Raw genomic sequence first — 17,643 nt, forward strand, 5'->3', positions numbered from 1 at the left:
AGTACTTACCTGATGTACCTCATGATAATATTAAACTCGAGAATTTTACAAACTATTGCTACTTACAATTCTGGTGTACTTTTAGTAAATCTTACCTCTAACATCTGCTGAAAATCTAGCTGAATGGCGCGATACAAAGAGCTTCAGTTCCTGATCTAGGTTGCAGGCTATTAAATCTGTGTCCCAGGAACGGATACCTGAAAAGATAAACAGCAACAGGTAACATCACTGGCACATGCAAACGGCTATGTAGGCCATTGACTCTACCCCGTCCCTACCCATACACAGGTGGAAACTCTGAGGTCAAAACATGCTCAGGGTCTGAACATAACCATTTGCAAAAAAATTTTCATGAAGGCTCCAAATATATGATAAAATTACAATTCTAAAGCATACAGGTTCAAATATGACATTGTACATCATTCGCATTGAATGGACATAGCATAATCTTGATCCATAGAGTCAGGAGAGTCTCCAATTTAATCTTAACCATCAGTGATCTATCTAAACTGAGACAATAGGTGAATTAGAGTTCTACTACTAGTCCCAGTGCTGCCTGTCATGGGAGATAAAATTAAATGTTCCTTCCCCTGATCTTGCTAATTTGGGTAAATGTGTAACTATAAGCTGAAGACAGCATTGTCCCTGGTTCAATTTTCCCACAAACCAAGCACAGTCATGACCTTGGTTGTTTGCAACAATAAACAATAGGTGCAGGAGTAGGCCATTCGGCCCTTCGAGCCAGCACCGCCATTCACTGTGATCATCCACAATCAGTACCACATTCCTGCCTTCTCCCCATATCCCTTGACTCCGCTATCTTTAAGTTCTATCTAACTCTCTCTTGAAAGCATCCAGAGAATTGGCCTCCACTGCCTTCTAAGGCAGAGAATTCCACAGATTCATAACTCGGAGTGAAAAGGATTTTCCTCATCTCTGTTCTAAATTGCACACCCCTTATTCTTCAGTTGTGTCTCTGGTTCTGGACTCCCCCAACATCGGGAACATGTTTCCTGCCTCTAGTGTGTCCAATCCCTTAATAATCGTATATGTTTCAATAAGAGCTCCTCTCATCCTTCTAAATTCCAGTGTATCCAAGCCCAGTCGCTCCATTCTATCAGCATATGACAGTCCTGCCATCCCGAGATTTAACTTTCTGAACCTACACTGCACTCTCACAATAGCAAGAATGTCCTTCCTCAAATTTGGAGACCAAAACTGCACACAATACTCCAGGTACGGTCTCACTACGGCAGGAAATGGTGTTGGGTAGACTGATGGAACTGAAGGCTGATAAATCCCCAGGGCCTGATGGTCTGCATCCAGGGTACTTAAGGAAGTGGCTCTAGAAATCGTGGATGCATTGGTGATCATTTTCCAATGTTCTATAGATTCAGGATCAGTTCCTGTGTATTTGAGGGTAGCTAATGTTATCCCACTTTTTAAAGAAAGGCGGGAGAGAGAAAACATGGAATTATAAACCAGTTAGCCCGACATCGGTGGTGGGGAAGTTGCTGGAGTCAATTATAAAAGAGGAAATAGCAGCATATTTGGATAGCAGTAACAGGATCGGTCCGAGTCAGCATTGATTTACGAAGGGGAAATTATGCTTAACTAATCTTCTGGAATTTTGTGAGGATGTAACTAGGAAAATGGAGAAGGGAGAGCCAGTGGATGTAGTGTACCTGGACTTTCAGAAAGCCTTTGACAAGGTCACACATAGGAGATTAGTGGGCAAAATTAGAGCACATGGTATTGGGGTAGGGTACTGACATGGATAGAAAATTGGTTGGCAGACAGGAAAAAAAGAGTAGGGATTAAGGGGCCTGTCCCACTTAGACGACTTTTTAGGCAACTGCAGGAGACTTTGCAATCGCCACATGGTCGCCACATGTTCTCGTGTGGTTGCTGGGGAGCTGCCTTCATGGTCGTGAGGAGTTCCCACATTCTGGGAACTAGTCGCGGCCTCATTATGGTCGCCGAGAATTTTTCAACGTGTTAAAAAATTGGTGGCGACTAAAATGAAGCCGCCATGGAGAGTAGCGAGATTTCTCGAGCCGTAGGCGGGTCGCAAGGAGGTCCTAGTGAGTTGCCAGGAAGTTGAAGGTTCTCGGAGGTTCTCATAGATTGGAGCCGGTGCTGACCGTTGAATTTCATTGGCTCATTGGGTAAAAAAAACGTAAGCAGTAGTTTTCAGAACCAAGGATAACTGACCGGTAATGTTAAATGTCCGCCGAGCTTCACAGCCGTGTATCTCTGGCTTCTTAAATGTTGTCTGGCTTTTTAACAGTTCTCTCCACTCCATCTCCCCCCCCCCCCCCCTTTTAATGGACTTACCGTACACTGTGCTAGCCGTCTTAATTACAACGCCAACCTTCCTGTTCATCGCGGTGTGTGTCTGTATCACCTTGGCTTTGCACCATATGAATTTCAGACAGCGCTCCCCCCACTAGCCCTGGCCCCCGCCTTTGCAATGTGATTGTGTGTGTGTGTTCCATTCTGACAGTCGCCGGTTTCTCAGGCGACTGCCGCCAAACGCCTGAAAATTCGCCTAAGTGGGACAGGCCCTTAACGGGTCCCCTTCAGAATGGCAGGCAGTGACTAATGGGGTACCACAAGGCTCGGTGCTGGGACCACAGCTATTTACAATATACATTAATGATTTAAATGAAGGGATTAAGAGTAACATTAGCAAATTTGCAGATGACTTAAAGCTAGGCGGCAGTGTGAACTATGAGGAGGATGCTATGAGAATACAGGGTGACTTGGACAGGTTGGGTGAGTGGGCAGATGCATGGCAGATGCAGTATAATGTGGATAAATGTGAAGTTATCCACTTTGGTGGCAAGAACAGGAAGGCAGATTATTATCTGAATGGTGTTAAATTAGGAAAAGGGGAAGTACGAGATCTGGGTGTTCTTGTTCAGCAGTCACTGAAAGTAAGCATGCAGGTACAGCAGGCAGTGAAGAAAGCTAATGGCATGTTGGCCTTCATAACAAGAGGAGTTGAGTATAGCAGTTATAGAGGGCCCTAGTGAGACCACACCTGGAGTATTGTGTGCAGTTTTGGTCTCCAAATTTGAGGAAGGACATGCCTGCTGTTGAGGGAGTGCAGCGTAGGTTCACAAAGTTAATTCCCGAGATGGCGGGACTGTCATATGCTGAGAGAATGGAGCGACTGGGTTTGTATGCACTGGAATTTATAAGAACGAGAAGGGATCTTATTGAAACGTATAAGATTATTAAGGAATTGGACACACTAGGGGCAGGAAACATGTTCCTGATGTTGGGGGAGTCCAGAACCAGGGGCCACAGTTTAAAAATAAGGGGTAGGCCATTTAGAACGGAGATGAGAAAAAACTTTTTCACCCAGAGATTTGTGACTGTGGAATTCTGCCTCAGAAGGCAGTGGAGGCCAATTCTCTGGATGCTTTCAAGAGAGAGTTAGATAGAGCACTTAAAGATGGCGGAGTCAAGGGATATGGGGAGAAGGCAGGAAAGGGGTACTGATTGTGGATGATCAGCCATGATCACAGTGAATGGCGGTGCTGGCTCAAAGAGCCTGCTCCTATTGTCTATTGGCCCTGTACAACTGCAGAAGGACCACTTTGCTCCTGTACGCAAGTCCTCTTGTTATGAAGGCCAACATGCCATTAGCTTTCATCTCTGCCTGCTGTACCTGCATGCTTACTTTCAGTAATATAATCCAACGTTTAGATCAATAGTCCAACACTAGTCAATGTCTGTAGGTAAAGGCAGCATAAACTGGGCAAAAAGGCTTGCTTCACAACAGTTCACTGTGTGCAATTTAACATCAAATCTCACATATTGATTCAATCTGTAGTGTGTGGTTATTTTAACTCATCGGATAGAGGAATTGTGCTGTTGGAAGGGGAAAGTTTTTCAGTGACAAGCTACATTTCCAGTTGTAAAAGTGAAATTCCATGAAGAAAGAGGTTTATTTCAATATAGACTCATTTTGATTCTACATTCTGCATTTCCTATTTTTAACAATAAATATCCTTAATTATAAACAAAGCAGGAAATGCATTATATAGATCTGAAATTACTGATTAACTAATGATTTATTCATAGAGAAATATAGCACGCTGAACATAAGGGAATTGCAGCAAATGGATCTCTACGGTTTCTATTCTAATTCAATTTTGAATAAAAGATGTTACAATTCTTGGTTAGGATTTCAAAGGTAGCTTCCAATTGTAACAGAAAACCAGAATGTTCTCAATCAAATATGCCTTCATGGACCAGAGCAAATAACTGTAGTGGGTGTTTAAGAAGGAACTGCAGATGCTGGAAAATCGAAGGTAGACAAAAGTGCTGGAGAAATTCAGCGGGTGCAGCAGCATCTATGGAGCGAAGGAAATAGGCAACGTTTCGGGACAAAACCATTCTTCAGATTGATGGGGGGGTGGGCAGGGAGAAGAAAGGAAAACAGAGGAGGAGGAGCCCGAGAGCTGAGGGAGAGCCAAGAAGGGGAGGAGACAGCAAGGGCTAATGGAATTGGGAGAATTCAATGTTTATGCCACTAGGATGCTGACTACCCAAGCGGAATATGAGGTGCTGTCCCTCCAATTTCCGGTGTTGCTCACTGGAGGTGGCCCAGGACAAGAAGTTGGTGATGTTGAGCAAGAGAATGGGATTAAGAGGGAAAGATAGACAGCCACGAATGAATGGAAGAAACTCGATGGCCCAAATGGCCTAATTCTGCTCCTATGACTTGTGAAATGTGTTCAATAACGCCGCACAATTCCCGTTGAATCTATTTGTAATCAATTTAACTTTCTTAATTCTGTTATTATCTAACTACCTCACCATAAGGTGATGGAAGTTTAAAAAAATATTCATACAATCCCCTGTCTGTTTTTAATGTTCCTTTTGTGCAAAGGGTCTTTATAAGGAAATATAACAAAACATTTCCACATGGACAGCAATACAAAACCATTAGTGCTGACATAAGTGCCTCCAGCATTATGAGGTGAATAAATCAGTTTAGTTTGTCTTATGCAAAATTTGGACTGGCTCCTGATTGCCGAATTGGAAACAAGCCAATACAATCTGAACTACAAAGCTTATATACTATCGTGTTTAATTACATTTGAAACCGCTTGTCCTAATTTGACAGATAGCTTTATATCTTCTTGCAAGTTCCAAAAGTAACAAGACCCATAGCTTGTATTTCTGAAATCTTTCATGTAATGTCACAATCATTAGGCAAGTCAGCATTTTTTGTCCATCTCTAAATGCCCATGACAAGATAATGGTGAACTCCCTTCTTGAATGGCTGCAGCCTTGTGGTGTGGGTAAGCACCATGGAGCCAAGCATCACTTATCCATGTTCTCAAGGGATGTTGCCTGACCCGCAAAGTTACTCCAGCAGCGTTTGTCTTTTTTAGTAAACCATCATCAGCAGTTCCTTATTTTCTACCACCATGGAGTTGTCCAGTAGATGATTGACCCTCTACTTATCATCTGCCCAAGTCCTGAGGGAATGGGCGTTGTAGGTGATGTCCCACCTGGCTTCTCCACTTGTCTTTCTAGGAGTGCTGTAGTTAGATTACAATGCATCTTGCTGATTTAGTGCACTAAAGCTATCAAGACAATTATGCTATAGGCAGAGAGTTCTGTGGTAGTGAGAGAGAATGCTTAAGATAGGAATGGAGTGCTAATCGAGCAAAATTGTTCGCCCTGGCCCTTGTTGAGCTTCCTGGGCATTTTTGGAGCTGCAATCATCCAGAAAAATGAAGAACCTCTCATCATAGGTTTAAGGGGTCCAGATATGAGTCTTTCCTCATAAGATAGTCTGTTTATGAACTGTTGCAGCTATGGATATTGCACAGCTGGTCCCTTTATGATCTTGGTTAATGGTGACCTCATCCTGTTCCCAATAGATACGGGTAGAACATACATTGAAAGTGATTTCCCTCAATATAAAAGGCAATATATAAAATCTCTCTTGCTGGAGATGGTTACCGTCTGGCAATCTTGCAGCTCAAATAGTATCTGCTGAAAGTTATCCAATTAATACTGCAGTTATGGATGGATGGGATGTTTTTGATGGAAGAGGTGAAGATGGGTGAATTACGATACCTCCCTCAGAAAACCTTGGAACAATGCTCTGTTGCTTAAATGTTTGGTCTGTATCAACCATTGCTTCCTTCCTTCATATAAGGTACCTCTCCATCCAGTTCATCTCAGTTCCATTGACTTCAAACTTACGGAGATCTATATTCAGTTAAAATCCAAGGGCAAGCATTTTCACCAAATCTCTCAAATAGAGGCTAATTATTCATGCTTCACTCAGAAGTGCAACTGATCTTGAGCCAAATAACTCTGACATAACCTTAAGTGACCATGTTCAGCATGTTATTGATGAAGAGCAGCCTTGGGTGGTACAGCCAATGGCTTCCTCCATTACTTCCCCCAAGATTGAGAATCGATTGAATGGACAGTAATTGGCTTAATTGATCGATGCACCAGATTTTATAAGCACCTTAAATATCATAAAATCTTCCTAGGTTCTTCAGCAGAGCATTATTAGGAGCAGGGCAACTCTTTGCATGTTAGATCCAGAGGAGGATCTATTACCATCCAACACAGTCATCCTATTCTTATAAATCTCTTTTCTACCTGTAAATCCAGTTGCAAACAATGAAGAAGTCTCGATCCAAAACGTCACCTATCCATGTTCTCCAGAGATGCTGCCTGACCTGCCGAGTTACTCCAACACTGTGTGTCCCTTTGCATATTAATCAGCATCTGCTGGTGTTTGTTTTTCCATTTTTGTTATGCTTATTGTACTTGAGTTTGGCTTGATAGTATTTATGTATCGTATTATCTGATTTTGTTGGATAGCATATAAAAAAAGCTTTTCACTGTACCTAGTACTCGTGACAATTATAAACCTAACCATAACTAAAAACTGACATTGTGCAACCCAAGATGATGTTGGGGTAGTTGACCAATAGCTTGGTGCAACCTCAAAAGAGAGGATAAGAAATTTAAGTGGACATTTTTGAAGATCTTGGTATCCAGAGACATAGATGCTGAAGATAGCATAACTAAAAATACAAATGCCCAAGAGATTTTTTTTTAAAAACTTGGATACTGACAGATATCCTGTGGTTGAGGGGGTGACAAAGTATAAGGCAGTCTGAAGAAGGGCCCCAACCCAAAGCGTCACCCATCCTTTTTCTCCAGAGTTGTTGCTTGATCCGCTGAGTTTACTCCAGCAATTTATGTCTATCTACGGTATTAACCAATAACTGGGGTTCTTTGCTACCATTAAGTATAAGGGCCTGCCATGTTGAGATTGAAAAACAAGGATGAGACATAATATATGGACTTGCTTCTCCAGGAACCATTATGGATCAGTAAAAACAAAGCAAGGGGTGAGAAAGATTCGGACTGATCAAACCAGAGGCAAAAAATGTTGTCTCTCAAGTATAGGGAACATTGGGCATCCGCCAAATAGTAATGACATTTTGATGCAATGAAAAAAGGTTTGATGAGGGAAATTGTGACCGATGTTCAGATATGATTGCAGTCTAAGATCTTTACATTGCGGTGAAAAAGGTGAGTCATCTCAAAAGGAATATTGGGAACCAAAGCTAACATCTAAAAAGGTCGCTGCTGTGAATCTTTGCCCACAAAGAGATCACAACACTTTTGTGTTCTCAGTGTATATCTCTTTCTGATGGTTAGGATTAACCTCAACATTGATTCTATCTCTACGGCATTTCACAGTTACATTTTAATCCTGCGTGCTCAAGGAAAATGTAATTATCCATTTGTCTGAAGAATTGATTGGATATATTCAATGCATTTTTATTGAAAATGTTAAGGATGCTTAAAAAAAAATAAGTGCATAATTAGCCTGTTTCAGAAGCAGCTGACAGTCAACCATGTTATTGTAGTTCTGGGATGACATATGGGCTGGACCAAGCAAAAGACAGCATCTTTCCTTTTGTGATGATTTATCAAATTATGGGCCACCTTTATGAATGGCAACTTTTTTTTTTTCCAGATTCTTCTAATGAATTCAAATTCACAAATATTCATTATTCCAGGCTATTACTCCAGAAATGTAACCACTGCATAATTGAACTGATAACAATTATGCTGCTTTAAGATCGCAAAAGGATACAAATGAAAGTACATTGTTAAAGTTACATTCCCTTTGCAAAATTTCCTGAATGCATATTGCTTTACAGCATGATATTGATTTTAGGAAGTTTCATTTATTGTTATTTGTCTATCGTCAATGCTGTACGCTGGAAATCATGGCCTTCAAATCATAACTGCAGGATTGGGAGGAGTCAGTAACGCTGACTGTGGAAATGGAGACACAAAGAAGAACAGCACACTGTACTCCAAAAATAGCTGTTGTATTGATTAATCATCTACACCTTTTTAAGGATGCATTGATGAAAACATTACGTTGGATTTGCAATGAATGCATGGATGATTTTAAATGGTTTTTTTTTTTACAAAAAATGAAAACACTAACTACACAAACACTTATTTAAAATTATGATAACAATCAGTAAAATAAGTTAAAGGAAAAATGATTCCCACCAATTATGATTTTTTCTTTTGTTGTTCTATCTTTGTGCAGCAGCAATCTGCATGCTTCAATCTGCTAACAACGATATCACCCTTTGGCTTCTTTTATTAATAAAAACGAACGTATAATATCAGTTGAAGCTGTTAAATATATGCTCCACCCCCCCCCCCCCCCCCCGCATCATTCTCCATTTTCAAAAATATTGTTGTTGACAGGGGTTCTTGACAAATAGTCTGGAACGATAACTGGGTGGAGCTTTCCACACGATTAATTGCAGAAAGGACAAGGAGAAATTAGTAATATTCCAACCTTTGAACAGCGGGTCCCCTGTTGACTGAGCAGGGAGTAGCAACCAGTGCCTAGAGAGAAATCTGCTGCTCCAGCTGCCCCACCCATCTAAATGAACAAGGAGACATCGAATCCTGTAGCCTTTAGCAAATCTTGGAATAGGGAACTCAGCCAAAGATTGTTCGGGTTAAGGGGGAAAAAAAGTAAATCTAAATGATAGTATTGAAAATTTAATTCTGCTTTGTGTTGAATGTGTGGAAGGATGCTTAGGGAAATATTTCATTGTCCCATCTGCCCCCCTCCCCCCATTAATGTTTTTGCTTAAAACAATGATACAATAATCAATAAAGCAATCAATATAGTTTTTATCCACATATAATCGACTTTACAATTACAATATCGACTTTTCTTTGTGATTCCTGCAATCTTTCAATCCAAAGCGTTTATCTGTAACAATTAACAATTCTACCTGCAGTGCTTGTAGTAGCCATTTACCCAGTAGCTCAGATCATGGTTTGAACTATTCGTGCCTGACCATCCTATTGTCCCCGTTTGAACTGTTTATGAACAAACAATATAATGTATAGTGGATGGGTTAACGTGTCCAAAAACGCCAGCAAAAAAAAATGTACCTGTATCCCCCTGAACAGCAGGCACGTCCCCCGCCTGTACTCCCCCACCCTGCCTCCCTTTTACAAATCAATACAATGCACTCAAGAGACAAATTCTTCCTGCGCATTCGTTCATCTGCAAAGATGCTGGAGCTTGAAGGTGCATCTTGTGTGTGGGGTGGTGGGGAGGGGGGGGGGCAGCTGCTAGACACAGCGGACTACAATTCCCAGCAGGCGCCGGGCAGGTTGAGCCGGCTCCGGGGCTCCAGTTCCCACCCTTTGTCTGATGCCGGTTCGCAGCTTCCGGAGAGACCGCAGTGCGGAGAGCGCGCCACGCCCACCAGCCGCCCGCAGCTCAATGAATGAGAAGCGCCAGCACATTGCATTTCTTACCATTATTCTCTCTTTTTATCCGCCCGTTATTAAAATTCAACTTTTTTTGCTTATGCATTCCTTCCTTTGCAAACAAAACCTGCGTTTGAATGCAAATCGAGTGAGGAGATTGCTCCCTAAGTCCTTACAATTTGAGAATCAATGCCTTTTAAAAAAAAATACACATGAGGGGGGGGGGGGGGGGGGTGGTGGTGGTGAAAGGACAACGCCTCTGTATTGAATACATTCATGCAATACTTCCAAATCACCCCCCCCCCCCCCCAAGTCAAAGGAATAGCTGTGAAAGAATCGATGAGAATTTTCAAATGCAAACATGTTTCAAAGCAACAAATGTGAAGAGCAACAATGGGTTTGCAACAATTTACCAGCAAGAGAGAAGAGTCTGCTGGTAATCGCTAACGCCGGCTAGATACAATGTTATACATGTTAGTGAACAGTGCCGATTCAATCCCGATTGTGGCCGTACTTTTTTTCCGCTGTTTTGGGTGCTTTGGCAAAAGATCAACATGCAATGACCGTGTTAAAAACCACACGCAAGTAGTCTCAATCTGTTACTTGCAAAAAAATTGTCCCTGCGTTTGAAAATAACATCTTAATACTATTAGTCAAATATTGTGCATTGCAAAATACCCCCACCCCACCCATACTAATATACCTAATGAATAAAAGCCAACGGTTCAGATTTGCCTTTAATGGTGACTGAGAACCGCAACGCCAACAGATGATTTAATGTGGGCTGGAAGGGAGGGGTTAGGTATCTTTCAGTTTAAAAGTATATATTCTTATTCATAATATAAATCAAAGGAAGCAAAAGAAACTGCATTATTTAAATGCATCCGTGCTGTGCATCTTACTGGTTTCTTCAAGGTTACCTCTAAGTCGCAATTATTAGTACAGGCTAAAATTCTCAAAGGCCGACTAGCCCTCCAAAGCATTGAGATGTGATTCATTATATGTACCAATATTACACTTCGTAGCTACCAAATTATCCCCCCCCCCCTACTTTTATCTCTTAAGCTCCGCGTTATATCATTTAACGCTGCTGGCAAGCCCCTTACCTCGCTCTATATCTGAAATGGCACATCTCAGGTGGTCTTCTGTAACAATTTCCCCAATAACCACTAGCAAATAGAACTTATTGTCGAGGAATCGGTGAGTCAGGCTTGTGTTTGATGGCGATGTGCTTAGTTTGCTACACGAAGCTTCCGGGTCCACTTCTAAGGTCGCCATCCTCAGCCTCTCTATCCGCACTAGACAGGGAGGGGAGTGAGCCGGGGAGGCGAGGCTGGTCCGCTTTTATAGCGCAGACGCCTCGCCTGGTCCTGGGGAGGAGAGACGAGCAAACTGCCTACTTCACATCGCCAGCTGATGTCATCAGCAGCGAATCAGACCCTCTGCAAGCACCAGCTAAACGTCCCCGAGTTTGCAGAATCGTTGCATTACAGTGCGGGCAAGATTCCGCCTACCACCCCCCCCCATCCCCCCCCCCCCCCCCCCCCCCCCCCCCCCCAGCAACAGGCACCGCTTTTCCCCTTTCGATGCCGTGAGATCTACTCCAGATCAGATAGATGCACGAACTCCAAATGCTGGGATATCGTTGTAACGCCTGGACATTAGGCAGTTTGCACTAATTCTGGTGGGATAAAAAGAACCAAGCAAGATTGATAATTATTCACTTGTAGAATTGACTGCTGACCCCCACTGGACAGATGTTGTTTTTATTTGGAGGTCAACACGACAAATGTCACACGGCGCACTGACTAATGATCCAGGTCTGCCCTTTGGGATCCCACGGGGACCAGCACCTGTTTGGGAAGGATACTCAGGATACCCAGGAATATGAAAGGCTTCATATTCAAGAACCTCTCTGGCAATAATGAAGATGAGGACTTGGTAAGTGCTACTTTTTTGGTAAGGTTGAAAACCAGTGTGAGTTACTTTGTGGTTGTCCTGCCCACATTTCCATGGTGTGGTCTGGGCAAGGTCATGCCATCAGCTTCCTGCTTCAAGCTCATGGAAAACCTGCTCGTTAAGGTTTAAGAAACATTTAGACAGGTACATGCTTAGGACAGGTTTCGCGGGATATGGGCCGAATGCAGGCAGGTGGGACTAGTGTAGATGGGACAGGTTGGCCTGTGTGGGCGTTGGGCCGAAGGGCCTGTTTCCATCCTATAAGACTCTATGTATGAAGCATGCATGGGAAATGAAACTGGCCTGATGGTCTCAATCATCATTGCAAGATCTTCCTGAAATAATTTCCCTTTGCAGTTTTGGTTTTGACAAGTTTGAGTTGTTTGCAGTTTAAAAATACATATTTCTAGCTATAATATTGTCATTGCCTTCAATTGGTAATAGTACTAACAGGACCAGTTTTTTATTGATCTAAATTAATTAATGTCCATCATGGATGAGAAAAATTCACACAGAAGGAAGAACATCAACAGCGAGTCAATGAGCATAAAACAAGGTGCTCGGGGAACTCAGATGGTCAGACAGCATCTGGGGAGGGAATGGACATGCAACATTTTGTATCAGGACCCTTCTTCAGACTTGAGAGAGGAGAACTTCCTATAAGTGGCATTGTGAAATAAAACTGATTAATTGTTCAGCCATTGGAGACGTGGCCATGTGCAAGGTGAGATGGCTTCATTGTATCCACCACACAAGGATGTCTGCCTCTGAATTATTATGACCATTGGACCACAGGCCATGGATAGGGACAACCCCACGAATTGCTGAGAAAGTCGTGAAGATATGAGCTTCAATCCAAGTAAATCCTGATAAGCAAAAAGACATAAAGTGCTGGAATAACTTTAGCAAGACAAGCAGCATCTCTGGGGAACACGGATAGGTGATGTTTCAGGTCGAGACCTTTCCTCTGAGATGCTGCCTGACTTTTTGTCCTTTTTTGTAATAACCAGCAACTGCAGTTCCTTGTTTCTTATAAGCAATTGGCAAATTAGTCAGAATTCCACCACACGCTCATCAAACAGACGACAGAAACCTTGGTTTGCAAACCCAGTATTTCTTTACCTTTCTGGTGAAGAACAAATACGCAAAAGGGCTTTGAGCTATGCCTTTTAAACCAAGAACAGGTTGCAATTTAATGGGGCATTCAGTACAAATCAAACTTCATGACTTTGTCATCGTAGAGGTGGTTGGTTGCATCAGGTCTGGAGAATCAACTTCCGTTTTGGCCCCTCACATGGCAGGCAATATCACAACTACTTTGATCCACAGGTGATCTACAAGATTAATTTTCATTTTTAAAACTCTAAATGCTGAGATTAGATTAGGAAATTGGGGTTGTTGAGTTAGAGTGGCATAGATATAAAGATTTCTGAGAAAATAGAGAAAATTACTGTAGTGATTGTCCTACAGTGATGAAAAGGGGAGATGGCAGGAGATTTGAACTATGCACGAGAGTGGGCATAGATTGGTGCCATCATGAACATGGGTCAGGCTGATTGACAACCTGTGCATTTTCAGTCAACACTTTTCTTGCAAGAGGTCGCAGGCACTCTGCCTCTGTATTTAAGGCCTCAAATAGGTGAAGACTGCATGCACCAAAGCACCTTACAATATCCATGTTAAGAATATAGGAATAGTGAAATGTCCAGAACCAGGGGCCACAGTCTTAGAATAAAGGGGAGGTCATTTAAGACTGAGGTGAGAAAAAACTTTTTCACCCAGAGAGTTGTGAATTTATGGAATTCCCTGCCACAGAGGGCAGTGGAGGACAAGTCACTGGATGGATTTAAGAGAGAGTTAGATAGAGCTCTAGGGGCTAGTGGAGTCAAGGGATATGGGGAGAAGGCAGGCACGGGTTATTGATTGGGGCTGATCAGCCATGATCACAATGAATGGCGGTGCTGGCTCGAAGGGCCGAATGGCCTCCTCCTGCACCTATTTTCTATGTCTGATAACAAGAGAGCAAACATAAAATCAGCTCATCTTCTTGTACAGCACAAAATGCTGGAGGAACTCAATGGGTCAGGCAGCATCTGTGGAGGGAATGGACAGGCTTTTGTTTCCGGTCGGGATCCATCTTGGATCAACTTTGTGTTTTATTCAAGATTCCCAGCGGGAATGCTGGGGTTATTTGAAGTTAGAGAAATCAATATTCATACCACTGGGTTGTAAGATACCCAAGCAAATTATGAGATGCTGTTCCTCCAATTTGCGTTTAGCCTCACTGACAATGGAGGAGGCCGAGGACAGAAAGGTCAGTGTGGGTACACACAAATGCTGGAGAAACTCAGCGGGTGCAGCAGCATCTATGGAGCGAAGGAAATAGGCAACGTTTCGGGCCGAAACCCTTCTTCAGACTGATGGGGGGGTAGGGGGAGGCGGGGGAGGAAAAAGGAGGAGGAGGAGCCAGAGGGCTGAGGGAGAGCTAGGAAGGGGAGGAGGCAGTAAGAGGTAACAGAATTGTGAGAATTCAATGTACATGCCACCAGGATGCAGGCTCCCCCAGCGGGATATGAGGTGACATTTCCGGTGTTGCTCATTCTGGCCGTGGAGGAGGCCCAGGACAGAGAGGTCGGATACGGAATGGGAGGGTGAGTTGAATTGCTGAGCCACCGGGAGGTCAGGTTGGTTTATGCGGACCGAGCGGAGGTGTTCGGCGAAACGATCGCCAAGCCTCCGCTTGGTCAAACCGATGTAGATCAGCTGACATCTAGAGCAGCGGATGCAATAGATGAGGTTGGAGGAGGTGCAGGTGAACCTCTGTCGCACCTGGAACGACTGCTTTGGTCCTTGAATGGAGTCGAGGGGGGAGGTAAAGCGACAAGTGTAGCATCTCTTGCGGTTGCAAGAGAAAGTGCCCGGGGAAGGGAAGAATTGACAAGGGAGTTACGCAGGGAGCGGTCTTTGCGGAAGGCAGACAGGGGGGCAGATGGGAAGATGTGGCGAGTGGTGGGGTCGCGTTGGAGGTAGCGAAACTGACGGAGGACTATTTGTCGTATGTGCCGGCTAGTGTGATGAAAGGCGAGGACCAGGGGGGCTCTGCCCTTGTTGCGAGTGGAGGGATGGGGAGAGAGACCAGTGTTACGGGGTATGGAGGAGACCCCGGTGCGAGCCTCATCTATAGTAGGGGAGGGGAACCCCCGTTTCCTGAAGAATGAGGACATTTGCGATGCCCTGGTGTGGAACACCTCATCCTGGGAGCAGATGCGGCGTAGACGGAGGAATTGGGAATAGGGGATGGAGTCCTTACAGGAAGCAGGGTGGGAGGAAGAGTAGGCAAGATAGCCGTGGGAGTCAGTGGGTTTTTAGTGGATGTCGGTCAGAGGTCTATCCCCTGCGATGGAGATAGTGAGGTCAAGGAATGGTAGGGAAGTGTCGGAAATGGACAAGGAATGGTAGGGAAGTGTCGGAAATGGCAAGGACCATTCCTTGACCATTTCCGACACTTCCCTACCATTCCTTGAATTTGAAGAAGGTCAGTGTGGGAATGGGAAGGGGAATTAAAGTGTAATTGCATCTCCTCCAACCTCATCTACTGTATCGGTTGTTCAAGATGTGGATGTACCCCCTCCAACTGCATCTACTTTATCCGTTGTTCAAGGTGTGGACTGTTATACATTGGCGAGACCAAACGTAGACTGCACAATTGTTTTTCTGAACACCTTCCCTCAGTATGCCTGGACCTACCTGATCTCCCAGTTGCTAAACACTTGAATTCCCCTAGCCATTCCCACACTGACCTTTCTGTCCTAGGCCTCCTCCATTGTCAGAGTGAGGCTAAACACAAATTGGAGGAACAGCATCTCATATTTTGCTTGGGTAGCTTACAACCAGGGGTATGAATATTGATTTTTCTAACTTCAAATAACCACTGCATTCCCTCTCTCCTTCCACCCCTCCTCCACCCAAGTCACACCAGCTTTTCGTTCCCACCTAGCAAACAGCTAACAATGGCCTGTTTTTCTTCATCATCGTTACTTTTTATCATATCTTTCATTCATTTGTTCTATAGTTCTCCAAATCATCTTCCATATCTCTCATTTCCCTTTCCCATGACTTTCAGTCTGAAGAAGGGTCTCAACCCGAAACATCACCCATTCCTTCTCTCCAGAGATGCTGCCTGTCCCGCTGAATTACTCCAGCATTTTGTGTCTATTTCCAAATCTATCTGATAACTTTCTGTACTCTGAGAATCATTATTCACTACTCATCTGCATACCCATTTGACCAAACGTTGCCCCAACTCTATTTATTGATTACCCCAACTATATTTATTGATTACCCCAACTATATTCAGCTGGTAGATTTGGCTTTGACTTTGACTCTGACATCGGGGGGGAGAGTGCAGTGGAGAGAGAAGTTTTTTTGGCCTTCCATCACAGCAATGTGATGGATGTTTATGTAAATTATGTTGTGTCTTGAGTCTATTTGTTTGTAATGTATGGCTGCAGAAACGACATTTCGTTTGGACCTCAAGGGGTCCAAATGACAATAAATTGAGTGTATTGTTGTATTGTATTGTAGATAGGTTTGGTAGGCTGTAGGGTTTCCTGTTGGATTTTCTCATGGGGCTGTCAAAAGCCACAGGCATAGACCTGGAATGTATAGATTCTGGAAAGGATTTCTGCAAAAGTTGCTTATAATTTGATTTTCTTTATGCAGAAGATTTATTATAGCGTGTGACCGTGTAGTTTCCTGTGGTTTTGTGTGACCTGGTTTGGAACCACATGTTCTTACTTAAGAACGTAAGAAAACAGAAACAGGATGAGACCACCCAGTTCCTCAGATCTGCCCCACCATTCAGTGTAATCATGGCTCACCTGCCCCCAACCTCATCTCCTCTGCTGTGCCAGTCCCCCATGGACCTCAATCCCCTGATCTTCTGAAAGTTTATCAATGTTCTCTCTAAATAGTCCTGACCCAGCCTCCACAATGCTCTGGGATAAAGAATTCCCAAGGATTAGCATCATCTGCAAGAAGTTATTGGAAGGTAATGGAGGGATATGGATCACGGGCATGTTGAGGAGATCAGTTTAACTTGGCACCATGTTCAACCTAGATATTGTGGGCCTCTTCCTGTGCTGTTCTCCATGTTATATCTCAATTTTAAATGACCACTCTCTAAACTTGTAACTGTGCCACCTCATTTGAGATTTTCACACTCTATTCTGTTTGGAATTCTTTGCCACAGACGGCTGTGGAGGCCAAGTCAATGGATATTTTGAAAGGCACAGATAGAGAGATTCTTGATTAGTTCGGGTGTCAGGGGTTACAGGGAGAAGGCAGGAGGGTGGAGTTGAGCTAGAGATAGATCAGCTATGATAGAATGACGGAGTAGACTTGACAGGCCAAATGGCCTAATTCTGCTCCTATCACTCATGACCTTAGGATCAAATGATCCTCCATGTTTCTATTTGACTACCTCTCATTTTTGAAACTCCTTAGAACATGAATCTAATTTCTGTGAACACTGGTGATAGGGCAATCTTTCATCTCATGAATAAGACTAGTGAATCTTTTTGGGATTGCCTCCAATGCTAGTATAGAAACATAGAAACATAGAATATGTATAGAAACATAGTATAGAAACATAGAATATAGGTGCAGGAGGAGGCCATTCGGCCCTTCGAGCCAACACCACCACACAGGCTAAACCATATTGTTTGTTTTGTTTTGTTTTTGTCTTTTGTTTTTACCTTGTTTGGGACTAAAGATGGAAATTAGCTACTGGCTACAATCTTGCGTATTACATGTAAATGTTTATTAATATGCACTGTCCCTAATAAAATCAATTCA

At 43.3% G+C, this 17,643-nt stretch overlaps 1 protein-coding gene across 1 annotated transcript in view; it reads right to left on the bottom strand.

Annotated features, from left to right (window-relative positions):
• The window catches only part of map1b (microtubule associated protein 1B), a 106,023-nt gene extending 94,856 nt beyond the window's left edge, over positions 1 to 11,167 (bottom strand). Inside the window, exons 1-2 of the mRNA XM_033018700.1 lie at positions 10,935 to 11,167; positions 96 to 197 (exon numbers count right to left, since the gene is read on the bottom strand). Of these exons, the coding sequence (XP_032874591.1) occupies positions 96 to 197; positions 10,935 to 11,106 (274 nt within the window). The 5' untranslated portion in view covers positions 11,107 to 11,167. The remainder of the gene's footprint in view (positions 1 to 95; positions 198 to 10,934) is intronic.
• Positions 11,168 to 17,643: the final 6,476 nt, after the last annotated feature.

This window comes from Amblyraja radiata, chromosome 3, assembly GCF_010909765.2.
Source record: "Amblyraja radiata isolate CabotCenter1 chromosome 3, sAmbRad1.1.pri, whole genome shotgun sequence".
NCBI classification, from domain to species: Eukaryota; Metazoa; Chordata; class Chondrichthyes; order Rajiformes; family Rajidae; genus Amblyraja; species Amblyraja radiata.